Source organism: Oryctolagus cuniculus, chromosome 7 (genome assembly GCF_051225735.1).
Source record: "Oryctolagus cuniculus isolate XC-2025 breed Fujian yellow rabbit chromosome 7, ASM5122573v1, whole genome shotgun sequence".
Lineage (NCBI taxonomy): Eukaryota > Metazoa > Chordata > Mammalia > Lagomorpha > Leporidae > Oryctolagus > Oryctolagus cuniculus.
This window is the reverse complement of record NC_142873.1, coordinates 164,941,084-164,964,992: the sequence shown is the minus strand read 5'-3', so window position 1 is coordinate 164,964,992 and position 23,909 is coordinate 164,941,084. Positions and strand designations below refer to the sequence as shown.

The window sequence follows — 23,909 nt, the reverse complement described above, 5'->3', positions numbered from 1 at the left end:
GCCTGCAGGTGTACCGGGAGGGGGGAGGGGCTCAGGAGGAGGCAGCCTGCAGGTGTACCGCGAAGGGTGAGGGGGAGTAGGAGGTGTCCCCTGCTGAGGCCGCTGTAGGACAAGCAGCCAAGTGATGGCCCCGGGCTGACCACACGAGGTTGGCCTCTAGCAGTCACTGGGCAGGACATGCAGCTCGGGCCAGGCCCTGCTGTGCCGCACTGCTCCCCGGGACTCGGGAACCACAGTGGCTGCTGGGATTCTGGGAGCAGAGGGCTCTGTCCACTGCTGCATGGGCACACGTGTGCACACACGTGCACACGCACGCTGTGGGGCCTGTTCTGGGACTCCAGGAGGTGGCTGGGTCCCTGGTTCAGAGCTCAGTGCAGCCCTAACTTCTGTGGGCTCTCCCCGGGCCTCCATGCTGGGCAGGGCTCCGGCACCCACAGCTCAGCCACGTGCTCCAGCAGAGCCCACCTCGTGGTCCTTTTACTCTTTTTTTTTTTTTTTTTTTTTTTTTTAAGATTTATTTGAAAGGCAGAGTTACAGAAGGGGGTGAGGGGGAGAGACATGTCCGCTGGTTCACTCCCCAGCCGACTGTGGAGCGGAGGCTGGGCCTGGAGTCAGGAGCTTCTTGGGGTCTCCCACGTGGGTGGGTGGTCGTCTTTGCTGATCTCCCAGGCGCACCAGCGGGGAGCTGGGGCGGCCGGGACGCAAACTAGGGCTCCTTTGGGACCCCGGTGTCGCCCCGCTTGGCTCTTAGGGAAGGGCTCCCAGCGGGGCTGACTCCGGATTTCTCAAAAATGCAGTTAATCAACCTAAATCTTTAGACATTTTCCAAAATGGAGTCAGGTTAAATGAGGCCGTTCCGATGCGCGTTCACAGAAATCAGAACCTTGCTCGGCGTTGGCCTGCGGGCGCCGGCCGAGCTGCGGTGGGCCGGGGGCGGGGGGCTGCGGGCTCGGCCACCGCCCCGGCAGCCCTGACCCGGCGGGGGACGCCTGGCCAAGTGCGGAGGGCCCGGGGGACGGGTGACAAGGGGGTTCTCAGCATGCGGGGCTCGGCCTGCTCCCAGCAAAGCTCACACTTGCCTCCGATCGCGATCGCTCCGCCGGCCGAAGCCCCTGTCGTGTGCGCAGGGCCCACCGCACGGCCCCGGCCCTGGGTCGCCGTGGCCCCGAGTGTCTCCGCGCCGGCCGCCGTCCCGGGAGAGTTTCTCCCGCGGCCGCTCCCTTCGTAAGGGACTCCAAACGGCGCCGCCAAGCTCTCGGCCACCCTCGCACCTTCCACGCTGCAGACGCGGTATGGACCCCGCAGCGCGCGTAGCAACCGGACACCAGCCGAACAAACGCTGCCTGCGGCGCGCACACGTCCGCCCAGCAAGTTTGTCCCTGCGTGGCTTCCGTCACCAAGCGTCTCGCCCCGCCACCCCCGCCCGCCTGCTCCCGAGCCACTCCGGCCGTCGCGGCCGATAGCGTCACGACGCTCACGGCCAATCCGAGGGCGGCGCGCTGCACTGCCGTCACGCGCTGCCTCCGCCCGGTGGGAAGGGGTGTGCGTCGCGCGTGCGCAGTGGCATCGGCCGCCGGCTCACGCGTGTGGAGGCACCGCCGCGCCTGGCTGTAGTCGCGCTCGGCGCGGGGTCCCGGCGGCTGCGGCGGCGCGCGGGGTCGGCGGGGTCATGTCGTGGCTCTTCGGCATCAACAAGGGCCCCAAGGGCGAAGGCGTGGGACCGCCGCTGCCGGTGCAGCCCGGGGCCGAGGGCGGTGGGGACCGCGGCGCGGGAGACCGGCCGGCGCCCAAGGACAAATGGAGCAACTTCGACCCCACGGGCCTGGAGCGCGCGGCCAAGGCGGCGCGCGAGCTGGAGCGCTCGCGTGAGTGCGGCGGGGCGGGGCCGGGTGCGGGCCCGGGTCGCGGGAGGCTCCCCCGCGGGGCGCCGGCGTCTGACCGCTTTCCCGTCTTGGCAGCCGAGCGGGCAGTGGCGGCCGCAGCCCCGCGTCTCGCGGGAGGAGCCGGCCCCGGGAGTGCGCCGGGCCGCTGCCGTCTCTTGTGCCCGGAGGTTCGCAGCCTGCCTGTCCCCTTCGCGCGCCTCAGGTGAGCAACCCGGGGCAGAGGCGCCTGCAGAGACCCAGGTGGCAGGTGCAGGGCCGGGCCCCGGTGTCCGAGGTCGCCCAGGGCCTACGCGTGGCCGGATCCGGGGGTGCGCCCCGGAGCTGCTTGGCACGCGTTTCACTTAAAGAGGAAGCGTGTATGAGGGTCGCTGTAATTATTATTTTTTAACTTATTTTATTCGAGAGGCAGAGCGGCAGGGAGAGACGGAAAGAGACTTTGCTGGTTGGCTGTGCAAGGCCAGGGACGCCGTCGGGTCTCCCACGTGGGCGCAGGGGGCCGATTGCCTGGGGCGTCCTCCCCCGCTCCCCAGGCGCGTTAGCAGGGAGTTGGGTCAGAAGCGGCACAGCCGGGACTCAGCCGGCAACGCGATGTGGGATGTTGTCCAGCGTCACCCGCCGGCCACACACCAGCCTGAGGGCCGTCGGCTTTTAGGGAGACCGCCGTGAGCAGGGCCTGAAGACCCTCAGGCAGAGGGAGCTGGCCCTGCCTGATGGCCTTCAGGACCCCATCCGCTGGTGCGGAGAGTTCATTGTATCGCCGCTGTGTTTCAATGTTTCACAGCTGGCGCCGCCTGCTGATGGAAACAGCAGCGGCTCCTCTCCCGGAGGAAAGGCGGGTGGGAGGCGGGTGCGGGCAGGAGCTGCTGGCCTGGCCGCAGGCTTGGGGGGCCTGGCTGGGCTCCCCCTCCCGGGCGCCTCGCAGAGTGTAGGGCCCTGGGGTTCACCCACCCCTGCCCGCCCCCTCGCACTTCTCAGCCCTGGGGCTCCCCCCCTCCCTGCGCTCCCCAGGCTCCTGCACTGGTCGCCCCAGAATCCTGAGCCAGCCGTGCCCCAGGGCCAGCCCCTCAGGTCCCACCAGGCAGGGTCTGGCAGAGCTCCCCGGACGGCTGTAGCCAGGAGACCAGGCCCTGCCCCATGCGCGGTGTCTGGATTCTGTCCCAGGAGTGGACGTGCCATCCTTTTGTCCCTGTCTTCCCGTCCCCAAAGTCTGCTTCCCGCGATGCCCCGTGCCTGGCTACCCGAGAGCCCCCATGCCAGGCCTCTGGACGCCCCGGTCCCCGAGCCTCCCGCTCTGAGCTCCCGGGCGTGGGAAGTGTGGCTCAGTGGCCCCTGCCCGCACACTGGCTGCCTCCTCTGTCCTCGCTGCTGCCTCTGGCCCAGCCGTGGAGGCTCCCGCGGTCCGCGCGGCCCTTGACCTCGTGGTGGAGGGAGGCGAGGCCGGGCCTTCCCTGCCGCCTCTCAGCTCAGAAGGCCCTCTGGGACAGGACCCGGCCTGCAGACCCATCCACGGTCAGGGCGTCTGTCTGAGCACGCGCGGCTCCAGGCTGTCCAGCGCTGGGCCTGAGTTCACTGTGTGTGCGTCAGTGTTTCTGCAGCCTCAGAGGCGGCCGGGGCTGGCGCTTGCCGCCTGGCTAAGCCACTGCTAGGCGCCTGCACCTGAGGTTGAGTCCCGGCCCTGCGCCCACTTCCTGCTGGGGCCTCTTTGAGGAGCCCTGAGTTTCTGGCTCCAGCCTGGCCCGGTCCTGGCATTTGTGGACTGAACCAACCGATGGGGACTTCCTTGTTCTCTGTTCATTTCTGCCTGAACTAAATAAAAGCAAGAAGGGGAATACAGAGACAGGTGAGAGGGACAAATCAGACGCATTCCAGCACTGGGTGTGGCTCCCAGGTGTTCCCACCTGCCCATGTTTTTGTGTGTTGGAAGGCTTTTTTAAAAATTTTATTGAGGTCCCAGTGCTGTGGCATAATGGGTAAAGCCACCACCTGCAGTGCTGGCATCCCATGTGGGCGCTGGTTCCAGTCCCGGCTGCTCCACTTCTTTTTTTTTTTTTTTTTTTTTATTTTTTTTTTTTTTTGACAGGCAGAGTGGACAGTGAGAGAGAGAGACAGAGAGAAAGGTCTTCCTTTGCCGTTGGTTCACCCTCCAATGGCCGCCGCGGCCGGCGCGCTGCGGCCGGCGCACCGCGCTGATCCGATGGCAGGAGCCAGGAGCCAGGTGCTTTTCCTGGTCTCCCATGGGGTGCAGGGCCCAAGCACCTGGGCCATCCTCCACTGCACTCCCTGGCCACAGCAGAGGGCTGGCCTGGAAGAGGGGCAACCGGGACAGAATCCGGCGCCCCGACCGGGACTAGAACCCGGTGTGCCGGCGCCGCTAGGCGGAGGATTAGCCTAGTGAGCCGCGGCGCCGGCCCGGCTGCTCCACTTCTGATCCAGCTCCCTGCTGTGGCCTGGGAAAACAGCGGAGGACGTCCCAAGTCCTTGGGTCCTTGTACCCGGCTGGGAGACCCGGAAGAAGCTCATGGCTCATGGCTCATGGCTTTGGTTTGGCGCAGCTCCAGCTGTTGCAGCCATTTGAGGAGTGAACCAGTGGATGAGAGACCTCTCTCTGTCTCTGCCTCTGCCTCTAAGTCTCCTTTTAATTAAGTAATATAAATAAATCTTTTTTTTAAAAAAAGATATACACTTAAGATTACATTGAGAGGGATCGGCACTGTGGCATAGCGGGTAAAGCTGCCTCCTGCAGTGCCGGCATCCCATATGGAAGCCAGTTTGAGTCCCAGCTGCTCTACTTCTGATCCAGCTCCCTGCTATGGCCTGGGAAAGCAGTGGAAGATGGCCCAAGTGCTTGGGCCCCTGCACCTGCATGGGAGACCCAGAGGAAGCTCCAGGCAGCTCCTGGCTTTGGATCAGCCCAGTTCTGGCTGTTGCAGCCATTATGGGAGTGAACCAGTGGATGGAAGACTTCTCTCTCGCTCACTCTCTGGCTCTATCTCTGTCTATAACTCTTTCAGATAAATAAATAATTATTTTTATTAGACAGGTAGTTACAGACAGTGAGAGAGAGACAGTGAGAATGGTCTTCCTTCCATTGGTTCACTCCCCAAATGGCCGCCACAGTCGGCGCTGCACGGATCTGAAGCCAGGAGCCAGGTGTTTCTTCCTGGTCTCCCATGGGGTGCAGGGCCCAAGCACTCGAGCCACCCTCCACTGCACTCCTGGGCCACAGCAGAGAGCTGGATTGGAAGAGGAGCAGCCGGGACCAGAACCCGGTGCCCATGTGGGATGCCGGCGCAGGTGAAGGATTAGCCATGTGAGCCACGGTACTGGCCCCAATAAATAAATTCTTTTAAAAAAAGATTACATTAAGATATCCACTTAAAATTTTTTGATGAGCGAGAGAGCGTGCTTCCATCTGTTGGTTTACCCCTGGGCTGGGGCCCAAGTTGGGAGAGACGGGGACTGGACCCAGGTCTCCTGTGCTGGGGGATCGGGCCCGGCAGCTGGAGCGCTCACTGCTGCCCCCGGGGCTGCGTCAGCTGTGCAGCTGGGACTCAGATCCCCGAGTGCCGTCTTGTCGCTGTGCCCAGCCCCGCCTCTGGGTTCTGGGGGAGCGCTGTCAGGGAGCCGCGGAGCTGACTTCCAGAACGCCCCGCGCCGGCCGGGGCAGAGGCGCCAGCCCGAGCGGGCCGTGCTGCTGGCGCCTGCTTCTCGTTCCTTCTGCCTCAGCCTTGGTCGCGGAGCTGCAGGCGTCGGTGTCTGAGCCGAGCAGACAGGCGGCACGGCCACGGCCCTAGCCTGTAACTGGGGAGCTCCCGGGTGTTGGCCTGGCTTTCGGCCCTCAGTGAGCTTGGGTGGTCTTTGGCAGTTACCTGGGCTAGGACCATGTGTGGCACCAGGCTCTCAGTCGGGGTCGGGGCGGCAGCCTCTGGAGGCAGAGGTCACAGGCACGATGTGAGCAGGAGTGAGGGTGGCAGTGGCGGGGGCTCAGGGCCCCCGACCGCAGGCCTGCTTGGCTGCTTGTCCGGGCTTCCTAATGCTCTGTCCCCCGCAGGCCACGCCAAGGAGGCGCTGAGTCTCGCCCAGATGCAGGAGCAGACGCTGCAGCTGGAGCAGCAGTCCAAGCTCAAGGCGAGTCGTGGGTGCGGGAGGTGCCGTGGCTGCGGGAGGTGCCGTGGCTGCGGGGGGTGCCGTGGCTGTGGGGGGTGCCGTGGCTGCGGGGGGGGGGGGTGCCGTGGCTGCGGGGGGTGCCGTGGCTGCGGGGGGGTGCCGTGGCTGCGGGGGGTGCCGTGGCTGCGGGGGGTGCCGTGGCTGCGGGAGGTGCCGTGGGTGGGTTCCGGCCTCCACACACGTGGCAGGGGAGGCGAAGACAGCCGTCCCCTGGGTCTCCAGCGCTGTGTGGCACTGTCATGCGGTGCAGCAGAGGCCTGCGGGTGAGGGGTGGCAGGTCTTGGTTGGGGGGCTGCCCCTCTTCTCTGGTTCCTCTGTACTCGGAGCACGGGCTCTGCCCTTGGCCCTTGGCTCTTGTGAACGTAGATAGCTTGAGTCCCAGCCTTGGAGCAGGGCTGACAGATGCCCCTCAAAACCAGAGTGCCCTGGGCCTGGTCTCCTGGCCCTGGGGTCAGGCTTCCTCCTGGGCCTAGGCTCCGATGTGACGGCTGACTTTGGAGCGGGGGGCACCCCGGCACTGCCCAGGTCAGCTGGTGTAGCACGTGGCCGATGAGCCCCAGGCGGCAGCCCTGAGCCGCGTGTTCTGCAGGAGTACGAGGCCGCCGTGGAGCAGCTGAAGAGCGAGCAGATCCGTGTGCAGGCTGAGGAGAGGAGGAAGACCCTGAGCGAGGAGACCCGGCAGCACCAGGCGGTGAGGGGCAGGAGTGAGCCTGGCGGCCCTGGGCAAACCCCCGAGGCGTGGGTCCCTGCAGGCTGAGCCAGTGCAGCGCCCGGCTCGGGGTCCAGACGGCGGCTGTCGGCAACTGTGGGAGAGGATGGCCCGGGCAGGGCCTGTGCAGCAGCTGCTCCGGTTAAGCTGTGCTGTCACCCCCTCTTCCCCTAGAGAGCCCAGTACCAGGACAGGCTGGCCCGGCAGCGCCATGAGGACCAGCTGAAGCAGCAGGTGAGAGGCCACGCCCTCCGGGGGCCGCAGGCCTGTGCTACCCCTGGGGGGTCTGCACGGCCGCAGCTCGCAGGAGGGCGAGGACGCGCGTGGGCACAGGAGCTGGCGCTCAGTGCCTTCTCTGTGGGCTCCACACAGAAGATATTCCAGTTTTTCTGAGGACTCCAAATTTTTTAAATTTACTTTTGCTTATTTGAGAGGCAGAGAGGAAGAGAACAGAAATTTCCCACATGCCCTGCCTGTGTGTTCCCGAGTGCCAGAGCAGCCACGGCCGGGTCAGGCCACAGCCAGGGTCCAGCACTCAGCCTGGATCCACGTGGGCGTCAGGGGCCCGAGTCCGAGCCGTCACCTGCAGCCCCCAGGGTGCCTGCTGGCAGGACGCTGGAGTGGGGAGTGCAGCCTGGACTCCGTCCCAGGCCCTCGCTCCGGTGCGGGGTGCAGGTGCCCCCAGTGTCTGACCCCCGTGCTGAGCACCTGCCCCTGCCTGAGGGCCCTGGCCAGGTGAGGACGCCCGCGGGGCGCACGGCTGTGACTGGCTGAGGGCTGGGAGAAGCCTGGTGGGTCTCCCGGGGACGCCGCTCGTCCGTCTCCAGTCTGCAGGAGGCTTTTGTAGGGATTGTTGGCAGTTTTGGGCATTCCAGCTTTGAGTCCACTAAGAACAAGGCGGTCTCCTGTGAGAATCGCACCGGGAGGGCCCCTGCGTGGCCCCAGCCCGTTCCCCACAGGCTGTGGGCAGCGGGGGTGGGTGGGCGGGTGCCCAGCCCGCTGCAGCCGCAGCCCCTCGGACGCGTGTCGTTCTGACTGTGAAAGGCCTTTCTCTGGCTTCCTCGCAGCAACTTCTTAATGAGGAGAATTTACGGAAACAGGAGGAGTCCGTGCAGAAGCAGGAGGCCATGCGGCGAGGTGGGGCACGGGGCGCGGGGCCTGCCGGTGGGGCGGGGCTGCTTTGGGCACCTCCGTCCCCAGGAAACATGGAAGCAGCACCCGAGGGCCTGGTGTTCTGCATCCGGCGTCTCAGTCTGCGGCCACTCGGCCTTTCTCTGGGCCTGGCCCCCCGGGTCTCTGCAGGGAGTCCTGGGGCTGCTGAGCATGGGTGGGAGTGGTCATGTGTGTTTAGAGTCCTGTGGCTCAGTTTCCATGACGTCAGCGCCATGGGGAGGACACGGATGTCGTGCCGCGTGCGTTTTCTGCTGTTTTGAAGGCTACATTTCAATATGCGTGGATCCCGTTTGTAGTTTCCCACGTTGTTTTCTGTCTTCAAACCCATTGTCCCGAGGAGGGTTGCTTGGGTCCGGGGCCTGGTGTCAGGACCGCTGTGACTGCTGAAGGGCTGGCCAGGGACGTGGCCTGCTGCCGTGGCCCTGAGCCTGTCCGAGGGCCTGTGTGCACACCTGCAGCGTGAGCGGAAGCAGCTGTGGCCCTCGGCCAAGCACCGCTCTGCCTTCTCCCGGACAGCCACCGTGGAGCGGGAGATGGAGCTGCGCCATAAGAACGAGATGCTGCGGGTGGAGGCGGAAGCCAGGGCCAGGGCCAAGGCCGAGCGGGAGAACGCAGACATCATCCGGGAGCAGATCCGGCTGAAGGCCGCCGAGCACCGCCAGACCATCCTGGAGTCCATCAGGTGGGCGAGCCGGGCCCGGCCCCCCGCCTCCCCGTGCCTGGAGTCCATCAGGTGGGCGAGCCGGGCCCGGCCCCCCGCCTCCCCGTGCCTGGAGTCCATCAGGTGGGCGAGCCGGGCCCGGCCCCCCGCCTCCCCGTGCCTGGAGTCCATCAGGTGGGCGAGCCGGGCCCGGCCCCCCGCCTCCCCGTGCCTGGAGTCCATCAGGTGGGCGAGCCGGGCCCGGCCCCCCGCCTCCCCGTGCCTGGAGTCCATCAGGTGGGCGAGCCGGGCCCAGCCCCCCGCCTCCCCGTGCCTGCAGTCCATCAGGTGGGCAAGCCGGGCCCGGCCCCCAGCCTCCCCGTGCCTGGAGTCCATCAGGTGGGCGAGCCGGGCCCGGCCCCCCGCCTCCCCGTGCCTGGAATCCATCAGGTGGGCGAGCCGGGCCCGGCCCCCCGCCTCCCTGTGCCCGAGGTTGGCAGGTGTAGCCTCGCCAGTGTGAAGCGGCCGTCCTGGGGGGCCTTCAGACCCCTTCTGCTGCCGCTGTCTCAGCAGGGCTGTCCTGTGCTGGCCTCCTGCTGACCTCAGCGTGGGAGGCTGTGGCAGGGTCTTGGTCTGGTCCAGCAGCCCCTGCTGGGGTCCCCGAGTCCCCCCAGTCACCTGACTGCTTTGCTCTGCAGAACAGCTGGCGCCCTCTTCGGTGAAGGCTTCCGTGCCTTTGTGACAGACTGGGACAAGGTGACAGCCACGGTGAGCGCCACGGTCTGCATGGGAGCCCCCGTGGGCCAGTCCCGTCTCCAGGGCCCACGCAAGGCTCCAGGTGCAGGCACACTGGATGCTGGTGGGGCACGGCCTGCTCTGCCTGACCCACGCGGCCGTGGTTCCTCAGCGGGGGGAGGCGCACGCAGCCAGATGGGACCCAGCCTCTGGGCCGGGGGCATTTTGGACCTCTCCGTGTTAGCTTGTCCGTCTCCTGTTTGTGTAACAGCGCTGAGGCTGGACAGCTTGTGATGTCAGCCTTATGCCGTGAGGGGCACCGTGTCCTGGCCAGTGCCCCTGGCTGCACACAGAGGGGCCCAGCAGGGAGCTGAGTGGTTAAATCCCCCGGCCCCTAGCCCCCGGTGTCCTGTCGCAGACCCTGAGGCCTCCGTGCAGGCTCGAGCTGTGGGTTCCTGTCACCCACGTGGGAGGCCTGCATTGAGTTCTTGGCTCCCGGGTGCTGTGAGCACTGGGAGTGAACCAGTGAATGGGATCCGCCTCCTAGATGAGTTCCAAAGAAAGGGGCCCTGTTCCTGGAACAGTTAACCTCGCTGCTTTCCAAAGCTGGCACCCTGGCTTGGAGTGGCCTTGCTGGTCACACCCTGCCCCCCTGAGCCAGTCACAGCACACCAGCGCGTCCTAACCTCCTGGGACAACCCCCCCCACCCCGCCCTTGGGCTGGAGACCAGTTCTCACCATGGCCAGTGTGTAATGGGCTCAGTTTCCAGCAGGGGGCGCTGCTGCTGCTCAGACCGCCTTCCTTGTGAGGTTCTGTGCTTGGGAGAGAGGAGGTGGGTAGGTGTTGCCAGAGGTGGGGGCAGGAGGTGGCCTCTGACCCCTGGGCCTTGGGGACCAGACACCCTCTGGGAACCAGGGTTCTGTGGCTCCCCGCGCTGGCAGGGTGCCCAGCGTGCAGTAGGTGTTCTGTGCAGTGGGTGTGGCTCCCTGGCTAGGCTGCACCTGGCCGGTGAGGGGAGAGCCCTGCACACGCCCCCTCACCGTGCATGTGCGGGGGAGCCGCTGGGCCGCTGCCCAGTTCTCACGGAGTGCCTCGTGGTTGTTGGTCGGCTGTGCTGCCAGTGGCTCTCGGCCGCAGAGCGCCTCCCTCTCGAGCTGCAGAGAAAGTCACTCAGACGCTGGTGTTCGGTTCAGTTGCTTCCTAAAGATGGACTCGGACGGCAGAAGGGGTGGGAGAGCGCTTCCAGCCCTGGACCACTCCCCGGATGCCTGCCCGCTGCGGGGGCTGGGCCGGGCTGCAGCCAGGAGCCAGGAACTCCGTCCAGGCCTCCCCCGGTGCAGGGCCAGGATCTGAGGTCGCGCCTGCAGATGGTTGAGCGCTGCGGGCTGCGGGCTTGGGCCGAGCTCGGTCGGCGTGGCGGCCCGGCTCCTGCGGCCCCTCGAGGAGTGGTGACACGTCCCTGCTGTCTTTGCTCCAGGTGGCTGGGCTGACGTTGCTGGCGGTCGGAGTGTATTCTGCCAAGAACGCCACGGCTGTCGCAGGCCGGTACCTGGAGGCCCGGCTGGGGAAGCCGTCCCTGGTGCGCGAGACGTCTCGTATCACAGTGCTGGAGGCCCTGAGGCACCCTGTGCAGGTGATGCGGCACTCTGGGACCCCCACCCTCCCCCAGGGGCTCACGCCTGCACCTTGGTCAGTTTGTTCTCTGCCTGCTGCTGGCCACAGTCCTGTCACGGCTGTGCGGGGACCCCCACCTGGCCGGCCCCTGGGTGCACTCAGGCAGTGCTGGGCGGCTCCCTTAGGCAGCCGGAGTAGGCCACAGGGTCTCCATCTGGTCTCCCCTGGTCAGAAATGGCCCAGACCCACAGCAGGCAGCCAGGTCGGCCAGTGACTCCGGGGCGGGGGCCTGCCCGCCACTGTGTGGCCGCTGTGGCTGCCCAGCCCCCACCGAGATCAGTGGCCATGCCGCGGCCTGTGCTGCCAGCCCCATGCTGCTGTCCCGCAGGTCAGCCGGCGGCTCCTCAGCAGACCCCAGGATGCCCTGGAAGGTGTTGTGCTCAGCGTAAGTGGCCACTGGGTCACGGGTGCCCCAGGAAGGGTGTGGGAGGAGCTTCTGCAGTGCCACTCCCCCAGGCTGTCAGGGGGCGGAGCTTCCCCCATCACTGTGGTCTTCTCTGGACAGCCCAGCCTGGAGGCACGGGTGCGGGACATCGCCATAGCAACGAGGAACACCAAGAAGAATAAGAGCCTGTACCGGAACATTCTGATGTATGGGCCGCCAGGGACTGGCAAGACACTGTTTGCCAAGGTGAGAGCTCTCAGCTGTGCGGGTGGGGGGTGGCTGGGGAGGGGGCCTGGCCCAGCCCCTGTTGTCCTGGGCGGGAGCTGGGGCCGTGTGCACGCCGGGCAGGGTCACAGCTGCCATCTCCCCACTCTGCCCAGAAACTGGCCCTGCACTCCGGCATGGACTACGCCATCATGACGGGCGGGGACGTGGCCCCCATGGGGCGGGAAGGCGTGACTGCCATGCACAAGGTCTTCGACTGGGCCAACACCAGCCGGCGAGGGTGAGATGCCGCGCCCCCACACTCACGCTGGGGCGGGTCGTTTGGTGGGGCTTCCACCAGACTGGCCGTGAGGGAGGGCGGCTGCTGGTTCTGAGCCCTCCCTGGCGAGTGCCCATTGCCGGAGTGCAGCCGGCGGCATGGCTGTGAGCATGCGGCTGCTGCACACCCAGGGACAGGCGGACGGACGCCGTGGCGCCCCCATGCCCTGCATGGCCGGCCCGCCTTGCTGCCTCTGCCCTGGCCTTTGCCTTCTGTTCTGGCTGAGCCTTGCCCTGGTGTCGGCTTCAGCAGCCCCCAACCTGCCCTGGCCTGGGGAGGGTTGGGTGGGGCCTTCCAGGAAGGAGACCTCCACGGTTCCCACGGGTGGCTGGGAGCAGGGCCGCACTGTGGAGTCCAGGAGGGGTGGGGGTCACGGTTGGAGCCGCCCAACAGGCGGAGCCTGTGCATGGAGTGGCTCCTCCCCGGGGCCTGCCCCAGCCGCGGCCCTGCTCCCGGTGCTCCTGGTGCTCCTGGTGCTCCCGGGTGCTCCCGGGTGCTGCGGCTCAGCCAGTCCCTCGCCGGGACACTCTGGTTCACAGCCTCCTGCTCTTCGTGGACGAGGCAGACGCCTTTCTGAGGAAGCGGGCGACCGTGAGTACTCCGTGGAGGCCCCCGTCTGGCCGGGGCTGTTGGCAGGGCCGGGGGCTCCCGTGCTCCCGTGCTGGGCGTCCCTGTGGAAGGCTGTGGGCTCTGTTTTGTCGGCTGCTCTTGCGTGTTCAAATCGGCTTGCAGTCAGGCTGCAGCCTCCCAGCTCCGGCTCGCGCACTGTGGTGGCGGCCCCGCCCCTCCCTGTGGCTCCGCCCAGCTGCTCCGTCCTGTGCCCAGGTGTACCTGCTGCTGGCCGCCCACACGGAACATTCTCTCCACAGGAGAAGATAAGCGAGGACCTCAGGGCCACCCTGAACGCGTTCCTGCACAGGACAGGCCAGCACAGCAGCAAGTAAGGGCGGCCTCGCTGGGCAGGGCCCCGGTCCCGCCTGAGGTGCGCTCGGTGCAGCACGGCCGGGGGCCACCCCCACTGCTGGGCAGTCGGACCGCGAGCTGGGGGGCTGCTGAGCGGCGCAGCCCCAGGGCCTTGGCCTTGCTGCTCTGCCCTGGCGGGGCCTCTGCAGGCCTGCACTGGCCAGGGCCGGTGTGTGGCCGCTCCCTGTGCAGGCCAGGGTGAGGGCTCTGCCCAGCTGCACCCTGGACCGCAGGCCCCTGCTCTTTCCAGACCCCAGGGACCCTCTGCGCTCTTTCCAGTTAAGCCCACGAGTGCCAAGGGGTCGGTTAAGGAAGTGCAGTGGGGGTGGGGGCCAGGCCTTGGACGCACAGAAGTTCTGTGCCCCAGGGTTCGGGGCACAGAAGAGTGGTCGGGCCTGTGGGGTGGGTCTTCCAGCGTTTTTCTGGGTTCAGGTGCCCCTGGGGGTGGTCCGCGGCCGCTCAGCCGCTGCTGTCTGCCGCCGTAGGTTCATGCTGGTCCTGGCCAGCAACCAGCCGGAGCAGTTCGACTGGGCCGTCAATGACCGCATCGACGAGCTGGTCAGCTTCGAGCTGCCGCGGCAGGAGGAGCGGGAGCGCCTGGTGCGGATGTACTTTGACAAGCACATCCTCCAGCCGGCGACGGAGGGAAAGCAGTGAGTGTCCGCCCGCGCCCGCGGCCCGCGGCCGCCCCCTGCCGGACTGGGCAGGCCGGGCCTCGGGCCCGAGTCCTGGGGACTGTGAGGGCCGCATCATCGGCCCCTTCCCTCCCTGGTCAAGGCCTGAGCGGCTGCACCTGTGTGCTGCCCCGGGGGGGGGGGGGGGGGCGGGTTGGTCACTGTTGTCCACCGCTGAGCCAGCAGCCCAGCCCCTACTGTCCCAGGACACAGGCGCCTGCTGCTCCAAGAGCTGCTCCAAGGGGCTGTGGCACAGGCTGCCTGCGGCCGGGGCCCCTGTGCCGGGCAGTTGACTGCCGTGGTGGTGAGGGCTGGGGTGCCCCCGTGAGCAGAGGCTGCTCGGGGGCCATCTCCAGGGGACTGGGTTTTGCACACATGACCTAAACCCCCCCCCGGCACCATTTCTGTTCTAGAAGAACTCAGGTCCCCTGGAACCCACTTACCTGGGCCTGTCCTTCGCCCTGTCCCTGTCCCTGGCTGGCAGACTCCTGCTCCCAGTGGCTGTCGCAGCCCGAGCACCATGGCCTGATTTCTGTGACCTCTTTCCCTGCATTTTCCTCAGTCCTTCAGCCGGACGCCATAGGCATTTGTGTGCTGTCCTCGGGTCTGGCCTGCCTGTGCCCGTGTGCCTGTGTGCGGGCAGCTGTGCTGGGTGTGCAGAGGGCAAGGCTGCCCCCACAACAGCTGAAGACCTGGGCCCTCTCCCGTGAGGGCCGCCCCAGCTCCCGCAGGAAGGGGAGCAGAGTTGGGCTCACGGGGTCTCGGGCACAGACTTGGGCAAGCGTGGGGCAGGTTTGCAGCCTCCCTCCTGCTCCTGTGCCCGCGGGAGCCCGTGGCCGTAGGGCTGTGGCCTCGCCCGTGGGCCTCAGCCCTCGCACCCCCGGGCCCCCTCCTGCAGGCGGCTGAAGCTGGCCCAGTTTGACTACGGGAGGAAGTGCTCCGAGGTGGCCCGGCTGACAGAGGGCATGTCGGGCCGAGAGATCGCCCAGCTGGCTGTGGCCTGGCAGGTGAGTGGGGGACGTGGCCCACGGGTGCCATGGGGTCAGGCCCTCAGTCATCCGCCCCTGGTCCAGGGGCCCCGTGCTGAGGACGGCGAGGGGGGCTGGTGGCTTCACACAGATCAGATGAGGCCCAACACGGCTCCCCAGCCGCGGGCAGAGGCGCGAGGTGGCTTCCCATGATGTCAGAGCCAGGCCGCAGCGGGCCCGTGCTGTCGGTGCCTCCTGCCGGCCTGCCGCCCTGTGCGTCCTCACGGCGTCCCCACTTCCCAGACCAGGCCGGGGGCCAGGCACGCATGGCCCTCTCTGTCGCCCCAGGAAGGTTCCAACAGCAGGTCCGCAGCTGCCCGGGCCGAGGAGCCAGTGTCCCGGGTGGTGCCGTCCCAAGCTCTGCGTGCCAGGAGAGAAGAGCCGGCGGGCGGCGGCTGCCCCCCAGCAGCCCGGCTCGCAGTGGGTGCTTGGGGTCCAGGGCTGTCGCCACCGCCGACTGGAAGGGGAGGGCGTGAGGCCGGGCCCCGGCAGTCCCAGGCGGGGAGGCCGTCCTCTTGGGCCCTGGTGCAGACGGTGCCTGGCTGTCCTCGCGGTCTCCAAGCACGGCCTCTCTGGAGGCAGCGTGAGGAACGACAGCCCCCCCTGGCTTGGCGCCCCTCGCACCATGGACCAGAGCAGGTGACGCCACCCCGTGCCCGGCCGGCAGTTGGGAGAGCCTGGGGCGCTGTCGCGTACTGTCCTCGCCAAGGTTGGGGTGGGGGCGGCAGTGTCCTGGGGGAGGGGCACCTCGCTTCCCACCTGGTTGGGCAGGACAGTGCCTCCTTGGCTTGAGCGGAGTGGCTGCTCCTGGGTGTGTTGGTGCCGGCCAGAGCAGCCACATTGGTGTGAGGTCTGTCGCTCACCTCCGTGGCGGGGCGGAGGGTGTGCACTGTCCCTGAGCACGGAGTGGGGGCAGGTGTCGGGGTCTCCTTCCTGTTCAGGCTGCCAGGGTCCTACTGTGGGCCTGGGCTGGGGCGGGCTCCACCGGCTGCTGGGGACGCGTGCAGGCGTCTGTCCTGAGCCCTGGCCGCAGCAGGGGCCGGACCACACGCTGGTCTCTGTTTAACTCTCGCCCCCTTGCCCCCCCCCCCCCCGCGGTGCAGAGGCCCCAGCCTCTCATCCTGGGGTGTGGCTTTGGCACTTCCTGATCATTGGTCTCTTGGAGTGTGATTGCATTTTCATTTTGGTCGAGAGGTGGCGCTCTCTTCACTGGTTCATTCTCAGTGGCAGCAAGAGCTGGGCCTGGGCCAGGCTGCGCCAGGAGCCGGGAGCTCCAGCTGGGTCTCACGCGGGTGCAGGGGCCCTGCTCCCCCGGGCGCTGGGTCAGGTCTGGAGGACACGGAATGTGGGCATCCAGGGCTGGGCTCAGCCCGCGCCTCCACACTGGCCCCGCTTGCAGTCACTTATTTATTCACTGGAAGTCAGCGGGCTGGCACTGTAGCACAGCAGGTACAGCTGCCGCCTGAGTGCCGACATCCCGTATGTGCGCCGGTTCGAGTCCCGGCTGCTCCACTTCTGATCTGGCTCTCTCCTGTGGCCTAGGAAGGCAGTGGAAGATGGCCCGAGTGCTTGGGCCCTGCACCCACGTGGGAGACCCGAATGAGGCTCCTGGCTCCTGGCTTTGGATCAGCACAGCTCTGACCATTGTCACCATTTGGGGGAGTGAACCAGCAGATGGAAGACTGTCTCTCTCTCCCTCTCTCCTTCTCTCCTTCTCCTTTTCCTTCTAACTGACTTTGAAATAAATAAATAAATCTTTTTTTAAAAAAAAGTTACAGGCCGGCGCCGCGGCTCACTAGGCTAATCCTCCGCCTGCGGCGCCGGCACACCAGGTTCTAGTCCCGGTCGGGGCGCCGGATTCTGTCCCGGTTGCCCCTCTTCCAGGCCAGCTCTCTGCTGTGGCCAGGGAGTGCAGTGGAGGATGGACCAAGTGCTTGGGCCCTGCACCCCATGGGAGACCAGGACAAGCACCTGGCTCCTGCCATCGGATCAGTGCGGTGTGCCGGCTGCAGCGCGCCGGCCATGGTGGCCATTGGAGGGTGAACCAACGGCAAAGGAAGACCTTTCTCTCTCTCTCTCTCACTGTCCACTCTGCCTGTCCAAAAAAAAAAAAGTTACAGAGAGAAAGAGCTCTCCCATTCTTCCATTGGCTGGTTCGCTCCCCAGGTGGCCACAGTGGCCAGCGCCGGGCCAGGCTGGAGCCAGGCGCTCCCGCTGGGTCTCCCACGTGGTGGGCGGAGGCCCAGGGACTCAGCCCCTCTGCCCTCCGTAACAGGAGCCGGGTCGGAAGCGGAGCAGCTGAGCCTCCAGCCGGTGCCTCTGGGGGTGCCGGTCGTGGGAGGCTGCTTGTCAATTTTTTTTTTTAATTTAAAAAATTTTTCAAAAACATTTCTTTAGTCATTAGAAAGGCAGTTTTGTGGGGGAGCTTCCGTCGCTGGTTCACTCCCCAGATGGCTGCAGTGGCTGGAGCTGAGCCGATCAGGAGCCAGGAGCCTCTTCCGGGCCTCCCGCTGGCCGTCTTCTGCTTTCCCTGGCCATTGGCAGGGAGCTGGACAGGCAGTGAAGCAGCTGGGGCTGGAAGTGGTGCCCACGGGGTGCCGGCGCTGCGGGCGGGCCTCTGGCTAGTCAGGAGCCCTTGAGACCCCATGGGAATTTTAGGGCGAGATTTTCTAGTTCTGGGAAGAACTGGCACTGGAATTTTTAAAAGCACCAAAGGCAGGGAGGGAGGGAGGTCTTCCCTCCGGTTCTCTTCCCCAAATGCCTGTAAGAGCCGGGCTGGGCCAGGCGGAAGCTAGCAATTCCACCTGGGTCTCTTCACAGTGCAGTGTCCCCAGCACTGGGGCCGTCACCTGCTGCCTGCCAGGCACCTTGACAGGGAGCTGGATTGCAGGGGAGTGGCCAGGCCCAGGCAGCCGAGAGGGCGCGCGGCCTGTGGCTGCTCTGGGGTGCTGAGTTCCCTCCTGGGGCAGGTTTCTGGAGCTCCGCTAACGCTGCGCCTGGGACTCGTTACACGGCTGTGGGTGGACGGCTTTCAGCAGCCTCTCTGCCTGCGCCCACATGGCCGTGGCCTGCCCGGTGGTGCCGTGGGAGGCCTCTGCAGCACCCTGCAGCCCCGGGATGTGGGGTGAGGGTCTCTGCTCAGCCGTCGGAGGGGAAGGCCCCATCCCCCGCAGCGTCCCAGGTCCTGTGCCCCTGCAGGTCTGCAGTGGGGGCGCTCGGCCAGGTTCCTGGTTTTAGTCACTGAGAACCAGGCGGGGGGAGCGGGTCCGGGGCCCTGCCCGAAGCAGAGCTGTGTCCTCTTCCCTGCCAGGCCATGGCGTACGCCTCTGAGGACGGGGTCCTCACCGAGGCCATGGTGGACGCCCGCGTGCAGGACGCCATCCGGCAGCACCAGCAGAAGACAGAGTGGCTGAAGGCCGAGGGGTCGCTGCCGGGGGGCAGCCCCCACCCCAACCCCTGAGCCCACGGGGCTGGGCGGGGCTCGGACCCCAGCCTTTGCAGCAGCCGCCCTTTCCTTCCGGGGGCCTCCTTCCTGCCCCTGGGGAGAGGCGTCCCCAGGCCCCACCCACCTGGGCCCCCCAGGCACAGCAGGTGCTAGCTAAACCCCCAGGGGGCCACAGGATCGGGGTCTGCTGTGGGCTAGGCCGGGGGCAGGACCCACCGGGACACCAGCGGGTGGCCTGGGCCCTTCCCCGGCATGAGGGGCCTGGTGGCTGTGCCGGGGCCTGCTGCTCCCCCAGGGTGGAGCTGGGGTCTTTCTATCAGAACTGAATAAAGCCGTCTGAGCTGAGCGCTGGCTGGTCGTGTTTGTCCGGCTGCACTGTGGCTCTAGGGTCAGGGGTGACGGACGAGGCAGAGGCTGGAGCTTTCTGGAGAGTTTACTGACCAGGCGGGGTGGGCATCACAGGGGGGCGCCGTGGCCGAGGACCCCGACCTCCGCCCCCGCCTCGCGGTCGCGCACGCCGCACGCACATGCTCCCGTGTGCCGGGCGCTGGCCCTCGGCGCCTCCCTCCCCTCCAGACGACACGGATGGACAGATGGACACAGCTCACAGGAAACACACACAGCGGCTTTCAGCTGGACGTGGCCGCAGGCCGGTGAGGCCGCTGTGCCCTGCCCGGCCGGGGCCCTGCCCCCCTGAGGCCCGGCAGCCTCCCCCACCCCGGTCCCCGCCCCTACCCCCTGTATAAAAAGGAGAGACAGCACCTTCCGCTGGACTTGCCTGGTGGGCGGCTACGCCGGGCACGGCCCCAGGCGCCCTGGGCCCAAGGCTGCCGTCCAGTCCCACCGGCCCGGGCGCCCACGAGGTCCCTTTGACGTCTCGGTGGCCGGCGGCCCTGGGGCCCCGGCGAGTCCTGTGCGCGGCTCACAGGTGCCGCGGGCTGGGGTGGCCGTTGTGGTAGAGTTTCTGCTTCACGTGCACCATGTTCCCGGCCGCCTCCTCGAAGGGCCTGTGCGGCCGCCGCCCCAGCTCCCGCAGGCTGCACAGCTTGGGCAGCCAGGTCCACGAGCCATCTGCAGGGGGACAGGGCGGGTGAGGCGGCCGGCGCGCGCCGTGGGCGTGCCGGCGCGGCGGCGCGGCGGGCGCGGGCACTCACCGTAGCGCCGGCCGGCCCTCCAGGCGCGCACCGCGCAGTGCAGCACGCCGTCCACCCACACCAGGAACCAGCTGATGCAGAAGCCCAGCAGCAGCCCCAGCATGAGGTCGATCTCCTGCTTGGTCACACTGTCCGTCACAAAGTAGTTCTCCGCGGCGTCCACCACCGACTGGTCCCCGTCGTACGGGATCACGTAGTGGACGTGGTGCCTGCGGGCGGCAGGGCGGGCTGGCACCTGTCCTGCCGGCCCCGGGCCCTCGCTGGAGGCGCTGAGAGGGGACTCGGACCCCCAGGAGGGCAGCAGTGGCCTGAGCAGCCGGGCCAGCTCGCAGGAGCCGCTGCAGGGCCCCAGCACGCTGGCCCGGTCGCCAAGCCCAGACACCAGCGGCTCCCCAGGCCCCTTGGCCCCGCCCCAGGGGCCGCCGCCCGTGGTCAGCCTTGCCCTGGGCTTCGGGCCCCCGCCTCACCCCAGGCTTCCCCTGTTCCCGGCCTCTCCCTGCTCTGCCAGGCAACGTGCCTGCTGCCCACTCAACTGGCCCTGGAATGGACAGCACCCAGCCGTGCAGCCCCTCCCCGCTACATGTCCCGCCGCCCACCACGGCCCGTCTTCTGGACCTGGGCCCAGGCTCAGGCCTCGAAAGCGTCCAGCCCTCATCCCCTCCCCGACGGCTCCCTCCGAGGCTGGGCAGGCTTCCTCCTCCAGAGGCCCCCTTGGCCCTCTGACCCCAGGTGAGGGGGCCCTGCAGAGGGCAATGGCAGCCTGGACAACCGGACAGGGAGCCGCCCTCCCTGCCGCGTGCTCTCCGGCCAGCGGCATCAGGCTGTGCCCGCCCGTGGCTGCCTCTCCTGTGCCCACGCCCCACACGCCCACGCCCAGCACAGTTGCAGGTGTGGCTCCACGGGGCTCTGCAGCGCTCTGCAAGGCTGCAGCTCCCGCCTCCCCCAGGAGCCGCGGCACCCCCCCCCCCCGTCCCAGGTTCCACACCTCCCCCTGGGGACCCTCCCTGAAGGACCCGGCCTCTCGCTGCCCCCTGCGGCCACACCCTGGTGCCCTCCTTGGAGTTGGGCTCGGGCCACAGATGCAGCCGTTGGGGACAGGAAACGGCCCCGCGGTGAGCAGCGGCAGGAGCTGACACCGGCACCTCCCAGCCACTGGGCGGGCCAGCGTGGGGCATGAGGGACGGCCGGGCAGGGCCCCAGACCCCTGGGGCTCCGGATCTCCAGGGGTCAAAGGTCATGACCAGCCCCCCCCCGCCCCAGGGTGGGTACGGGGGGGGGATAGTCTCCCAGATGAAGCAGAACAAGATGTGCTAACTGCACACGCATGTCTGACGTGTACATCCACGCGTCCTGCCTGCGACACACATGCTCCATGTGGGCACGTCATGTATGCACGCCGGCCACATGCACAGGACACGGCGAGTATACAGTGGCCGCGGCCCTGTAAGCTGCACAGCCAGCAGGAGTGGGGCGCACGCATGCACGTGGCTCGGCACACGCATCCTCGGTGGAACACTGAGGTGCGCACACGGATGCTGCTGGCCGACATGCGTGATCTGGAACATTCACCTGCACACATGTATTCCATGTACAGTCCACGCACAGGCATGGCCAAGGCATTCGCATGTGTGCACAGGTTCTGCACACACATGCACACATGGTAGAAGCCACTGCGGCAGTGTGTCCACGGGTCACACACGGACCCCTCATGTGGCAGCGCGGAACCTGCACACATGCTCACACACGCACGTGGAGACACTGCCGTGTGCTGTATCACACATGTACCTGTGGACACACATGTCAACACACAAAGTGCCTTGTATGTAGATGTGTACAGAGCATGTACGTGTAGACGCGCACGTGCAGAAACGCTCCATGTGTGGTGCGTCCGTGTGCAAACTGCAGCGCCCAGCCCTGCGTGCTGCCACGGCACGTGACATGCGTGTCCCCGCCTCGGGAGGGTCTCAGGACCCGGGGGTGGAGCTCCCTTTGTGCCCCTCCTTGGCCCCCAGCAACCTCTGCCCCTCCACGCCCGGCACGAGGGAAGGGCGTGTTCACACCCCCAGCCGCTCTAATGCACACGTGTCCAAGCCCACAGCCACGGAACACGCTCTGGGAGACACGTGGCTGCCCTCACCCCCGCCCTGGACACCCACGGGCGCAGACTCGGCAGGGGTGAGGGCGGCGGCGTGGGCGACCTTGGGCGCGTCTGCGGGCAGCTGCCGCCAGCACCTCCACGTGTGTGTCCAGCAGGACGCCGGGGGTCCCGCGGGAGGAGCATGCGAGCCTGCGTGTGCGCACACGTGAATATGCACAGATGTACACACATGCGCGTCTCATGAGAACATGTTTATTTCATACACTGACGTACAGACATGCACGGTCAGGACGGCGCCACCACGCCGCGTGCACAGGACGTCACACACCCACAGGTGCCGCAGGCCTGGGCTCTGCCCAGCTCCGAGTGACCTTGAGCAAGCCCAGCCCAGCCCCTGCCTCGCTCCCCTCTCCACAGCCAGCGGACGCCCAGGACCCCCGGGGGGCCCTGCCCACCTGACCCTGTGCACCTGCCTGCTCGCCCCGGGTCGGCGCTGGGTAGCACAGCCTCCCCGCCCAAGGCCTGCGCCCGGGAGGCAGGGCCGGCCCTCCACGGGGTGGACAAAGACCAGCCTGCTGCTCAGGCCGCCGGCCAGGAGGCCCCAGGACCCGCTGGGCCACCCGCCGGCTGCCGGGGCCCCTGAGGCGGGGGCGGGGGCGGGGGTCCTAGCGCGCTCACCTGTGCATCCCCAGCGGCGGGCTCCCTGGGGTTCAGGTCCGACTCCCCTCCCCCCGCGCGCCCGGCTGGCCGGGGAGGGGGGCCCTTCGGGTCTTGCGCGTCTCTGGCCCAGCCTGCGTGGGACTCCCGCTCCGAGGGGCCCCGCCGCACGTGCGCTCACGCGTGTCTGCCCGGCCTCGCGGACTCACCGGCCGCAGTTGCAGTGACAGACGCGGTCTTCGCCCCGCAGGTGCGGGAGGATGTAGTTGTGGAACCGGTCCAGCAGCGCGTTCATGTCCATCAAGCAAGCGATGGCCTGGAAGAGCCCATGACGGGTCAGCGGGAGAAGCGGCCCGGGCGGAGGTGGGGGCGGGGGTGCGGAGGGGCGCCCAGGCTGGGGAGGGGGCGCGGGGCAGGCGCGCAGGGGAGCGCAGGCCGCGCGCCGGTAAACAAGGCGCGGGCGTGTGGGGGGGCGGCGCGCGCAAGCGGCGGCGCAGGGGGCGTGCGGGAAGCCCCCCCCCCCCCGGCTCACCATCACGATCGACGCCCCCAGAATCATGAAGATCATGGTGTTCGCGCTCATGGGCATCGGGCGGGGCCGGGCCGGGCCGGAGCGCCGCCCCCCGGCCCCGGCGCCCCCCCGGCCCCGGCCCGATGCTGAGCCCCCGCCGCCTCCGCAGAGGTCAGCGCCTCCCGGGAAGCGCCGCCGAGCCGCGGCAACCCCTTCGGCCGAGGAAGGGACGCGGGCGGGGGCGCCCAGAGGAGCCAGGGGCCGCTGCGGGGTCGCTGGGCCCGGGCCGGCCCGCGCGCTGCGCTCCGCCCTCCGGTCCGCCCTGCGCGCGGCGCGGCGCGGCGCCCTCCTCCCGCCTCCTCCGCGCGTCCCTCCGCCCTCCGCGCCGCCGGCCTCCGCCTCCCGGGAGGGACCTGCGCCAGCTCGGCGAGGGGACCGGGCGGCAGCTCCCAGGTCCTCCCCGCACCGCGGCGGCAGGGACCCCGCCCCGGGACCCTGGGAGCCTCGTCCCGCCCCCATCCGCTCGGGCCCGGCCGCCGTCACCTGTGCCCCGCGCCCCTGGAACCGCCTCGGTCCGGGTCCGGCAGTCCGTCCTGCCCCGCTCGGTCCCCCAGGGCGCCAGGTGAGGGGTGCGGGGCGGGCCGGACAGCTCGCGCCGGCTGTGGGACGGGACGGAGGGGCCCGCAAGGTCACAGGGCCAGAGGCGGGAGGGCCGCAGCCGTGGAGGGGGCGGGGGCAGCGGCCGCCAGGTCACTGGTCACTGCCAGGCTGGGTCAGCCCCAGGCAGGTGGGCTCTGAGTCCAGGAGTCTGGCTGCCCCACGCTGGGGGCTGGGCGCCAAAGCCAGGCCCCCACTCCGCGCCCCACGTGCACCACCGCTGACGTCACGGGAACCCCCAGACCCCACCCTGCTCAGTAGGACCCGAGGAAGCCCGAGGGGCCAGCTCCGACGCCAGGGCTCCGTCCGCCTGTTCCCGCGGTGGGACCTGCTCCGGGCTGCAGGCTGTGGCCGGGCCAAGACCCCTCCCCCAGGGCAGTCCGAGGCTGGAGGCCCACCCCTGCCTGCGGCCTGGGGGGGGGGGGGGGGGCTCCTTCCTGAGGGCGGGCAGGGCCAGGGATGCCAGGGCAGCGGCACACGTGGGGACGCGCCGTGACCCGCACAGCACTCACACATGCACACGTGTGGGGACGCGCCGTGACCCGCACAGTACTCACACGCACGGGCACACGTGTGGGGACCCATGACCCGCACAGCACTCGCACACGCGCGGGGACGTGACCGCACAGCACTCACATGCACGGGCACACATGTGGGGACCGTGACCCGCACAGCACTCACACGTGTGGGGACCGTGACCCGCACAGCACTCACGCATGTGGGGACCGTGACCCGCACAGCACTCGCACACGCGCGTGGACCGTGACCCGCACAGCACTCACACGTGTGGGGACCGTGACCGCACAGCACT

General features: G+C 68.0%; 2 protein-coding genes across 3 annotated transcripts; one reads left to right on the top strand and one right to left on the bottom strand.

Annotated features, from left to right (window-relative positions):
• Nucleotides 1-1,549: 1,549 nt before the first annotated feature.
• On the top strand, nucleotides 1,550-18,366 carry LOC103347023 (ATPase family AAA domain containing 3A). 2 transcript variants are annotated; one of them, XM_070079422.2, is made up of 17 exons: nucleotides 1,550-1,865; nucleotides 1,959-2,085; nucleotides 5,935-6,011; nucleotides 6,640-6,741; nucleotides 6,934-6,993; nucleotides 7,827-7,896; nucleotides 8,449-8,614; nucleotides 9,271-9,340; nucleotides 10,786-10,941; nucleotides 11,311-11,367; nucleotides 11,488-11,613; nucleotides 11,748-11,872; nucleotides 12,451-12,502; nucleotides 12,781-12,851; nucleotides 13,360-13,527; nucleotides 14,447-14,555; nucleotides 17,887-18,366. In XM_070079422.2, the coding sequence occupies exons 3-17, from the start codon at nucleotides 5,967-5,969 to the stop codon at nucleotides 18,034-18,036; spliced, it is 1,527 nt and encodes a 508-aa protein (XP_069935523.1). In that variant the 5' UTR covers nucleotides 1,550-1,865; nucleotides 1,959-2,085; nucleotides 5,935-5,966; the 3' UTR covers nucleotides 18,037-18,366. The 2 variants fall into 2 exon arrangements, with proteins under 2 accessions (XP_069935523.1, XP_051696434.1); XM_051840474.3 differs by lacking the exon at nucleotides 1,959-2,085 and having other exon boundaries at nucleotides 1,551-1,865.
• Nucleotides 18,367-18,436: 70 nt separating this feature from the next.
• On the bottom strand, nucleotides 18,437-23,059 carry TMEM240 (transmembrane protein 240). The gene is made up of 4 exons (XM_051840476.3): nucleotides 22,463-23,059; nucleotides 22,140-22,246; nucleotides 19,176-19,384; nucleotides 18,437-19,092 (listed from the first exon to the last, which is right to left on the bottom strand). Exons 1-4 carry the CDS (start codon nucleotides 22,958-22,960, stop codon nucleotides 18,944-18,946), a joined length of 963 nt encoding a protein of 320 aa, XP_051696436.2. The 5' UTR covers nucleotides 22,961-23,059; the 3' UTR covers nucleotides 18,437-18,943.
• Between the last annotated feature and the right edge of the window lie 850 nt (nucleotides 23,060-23,909).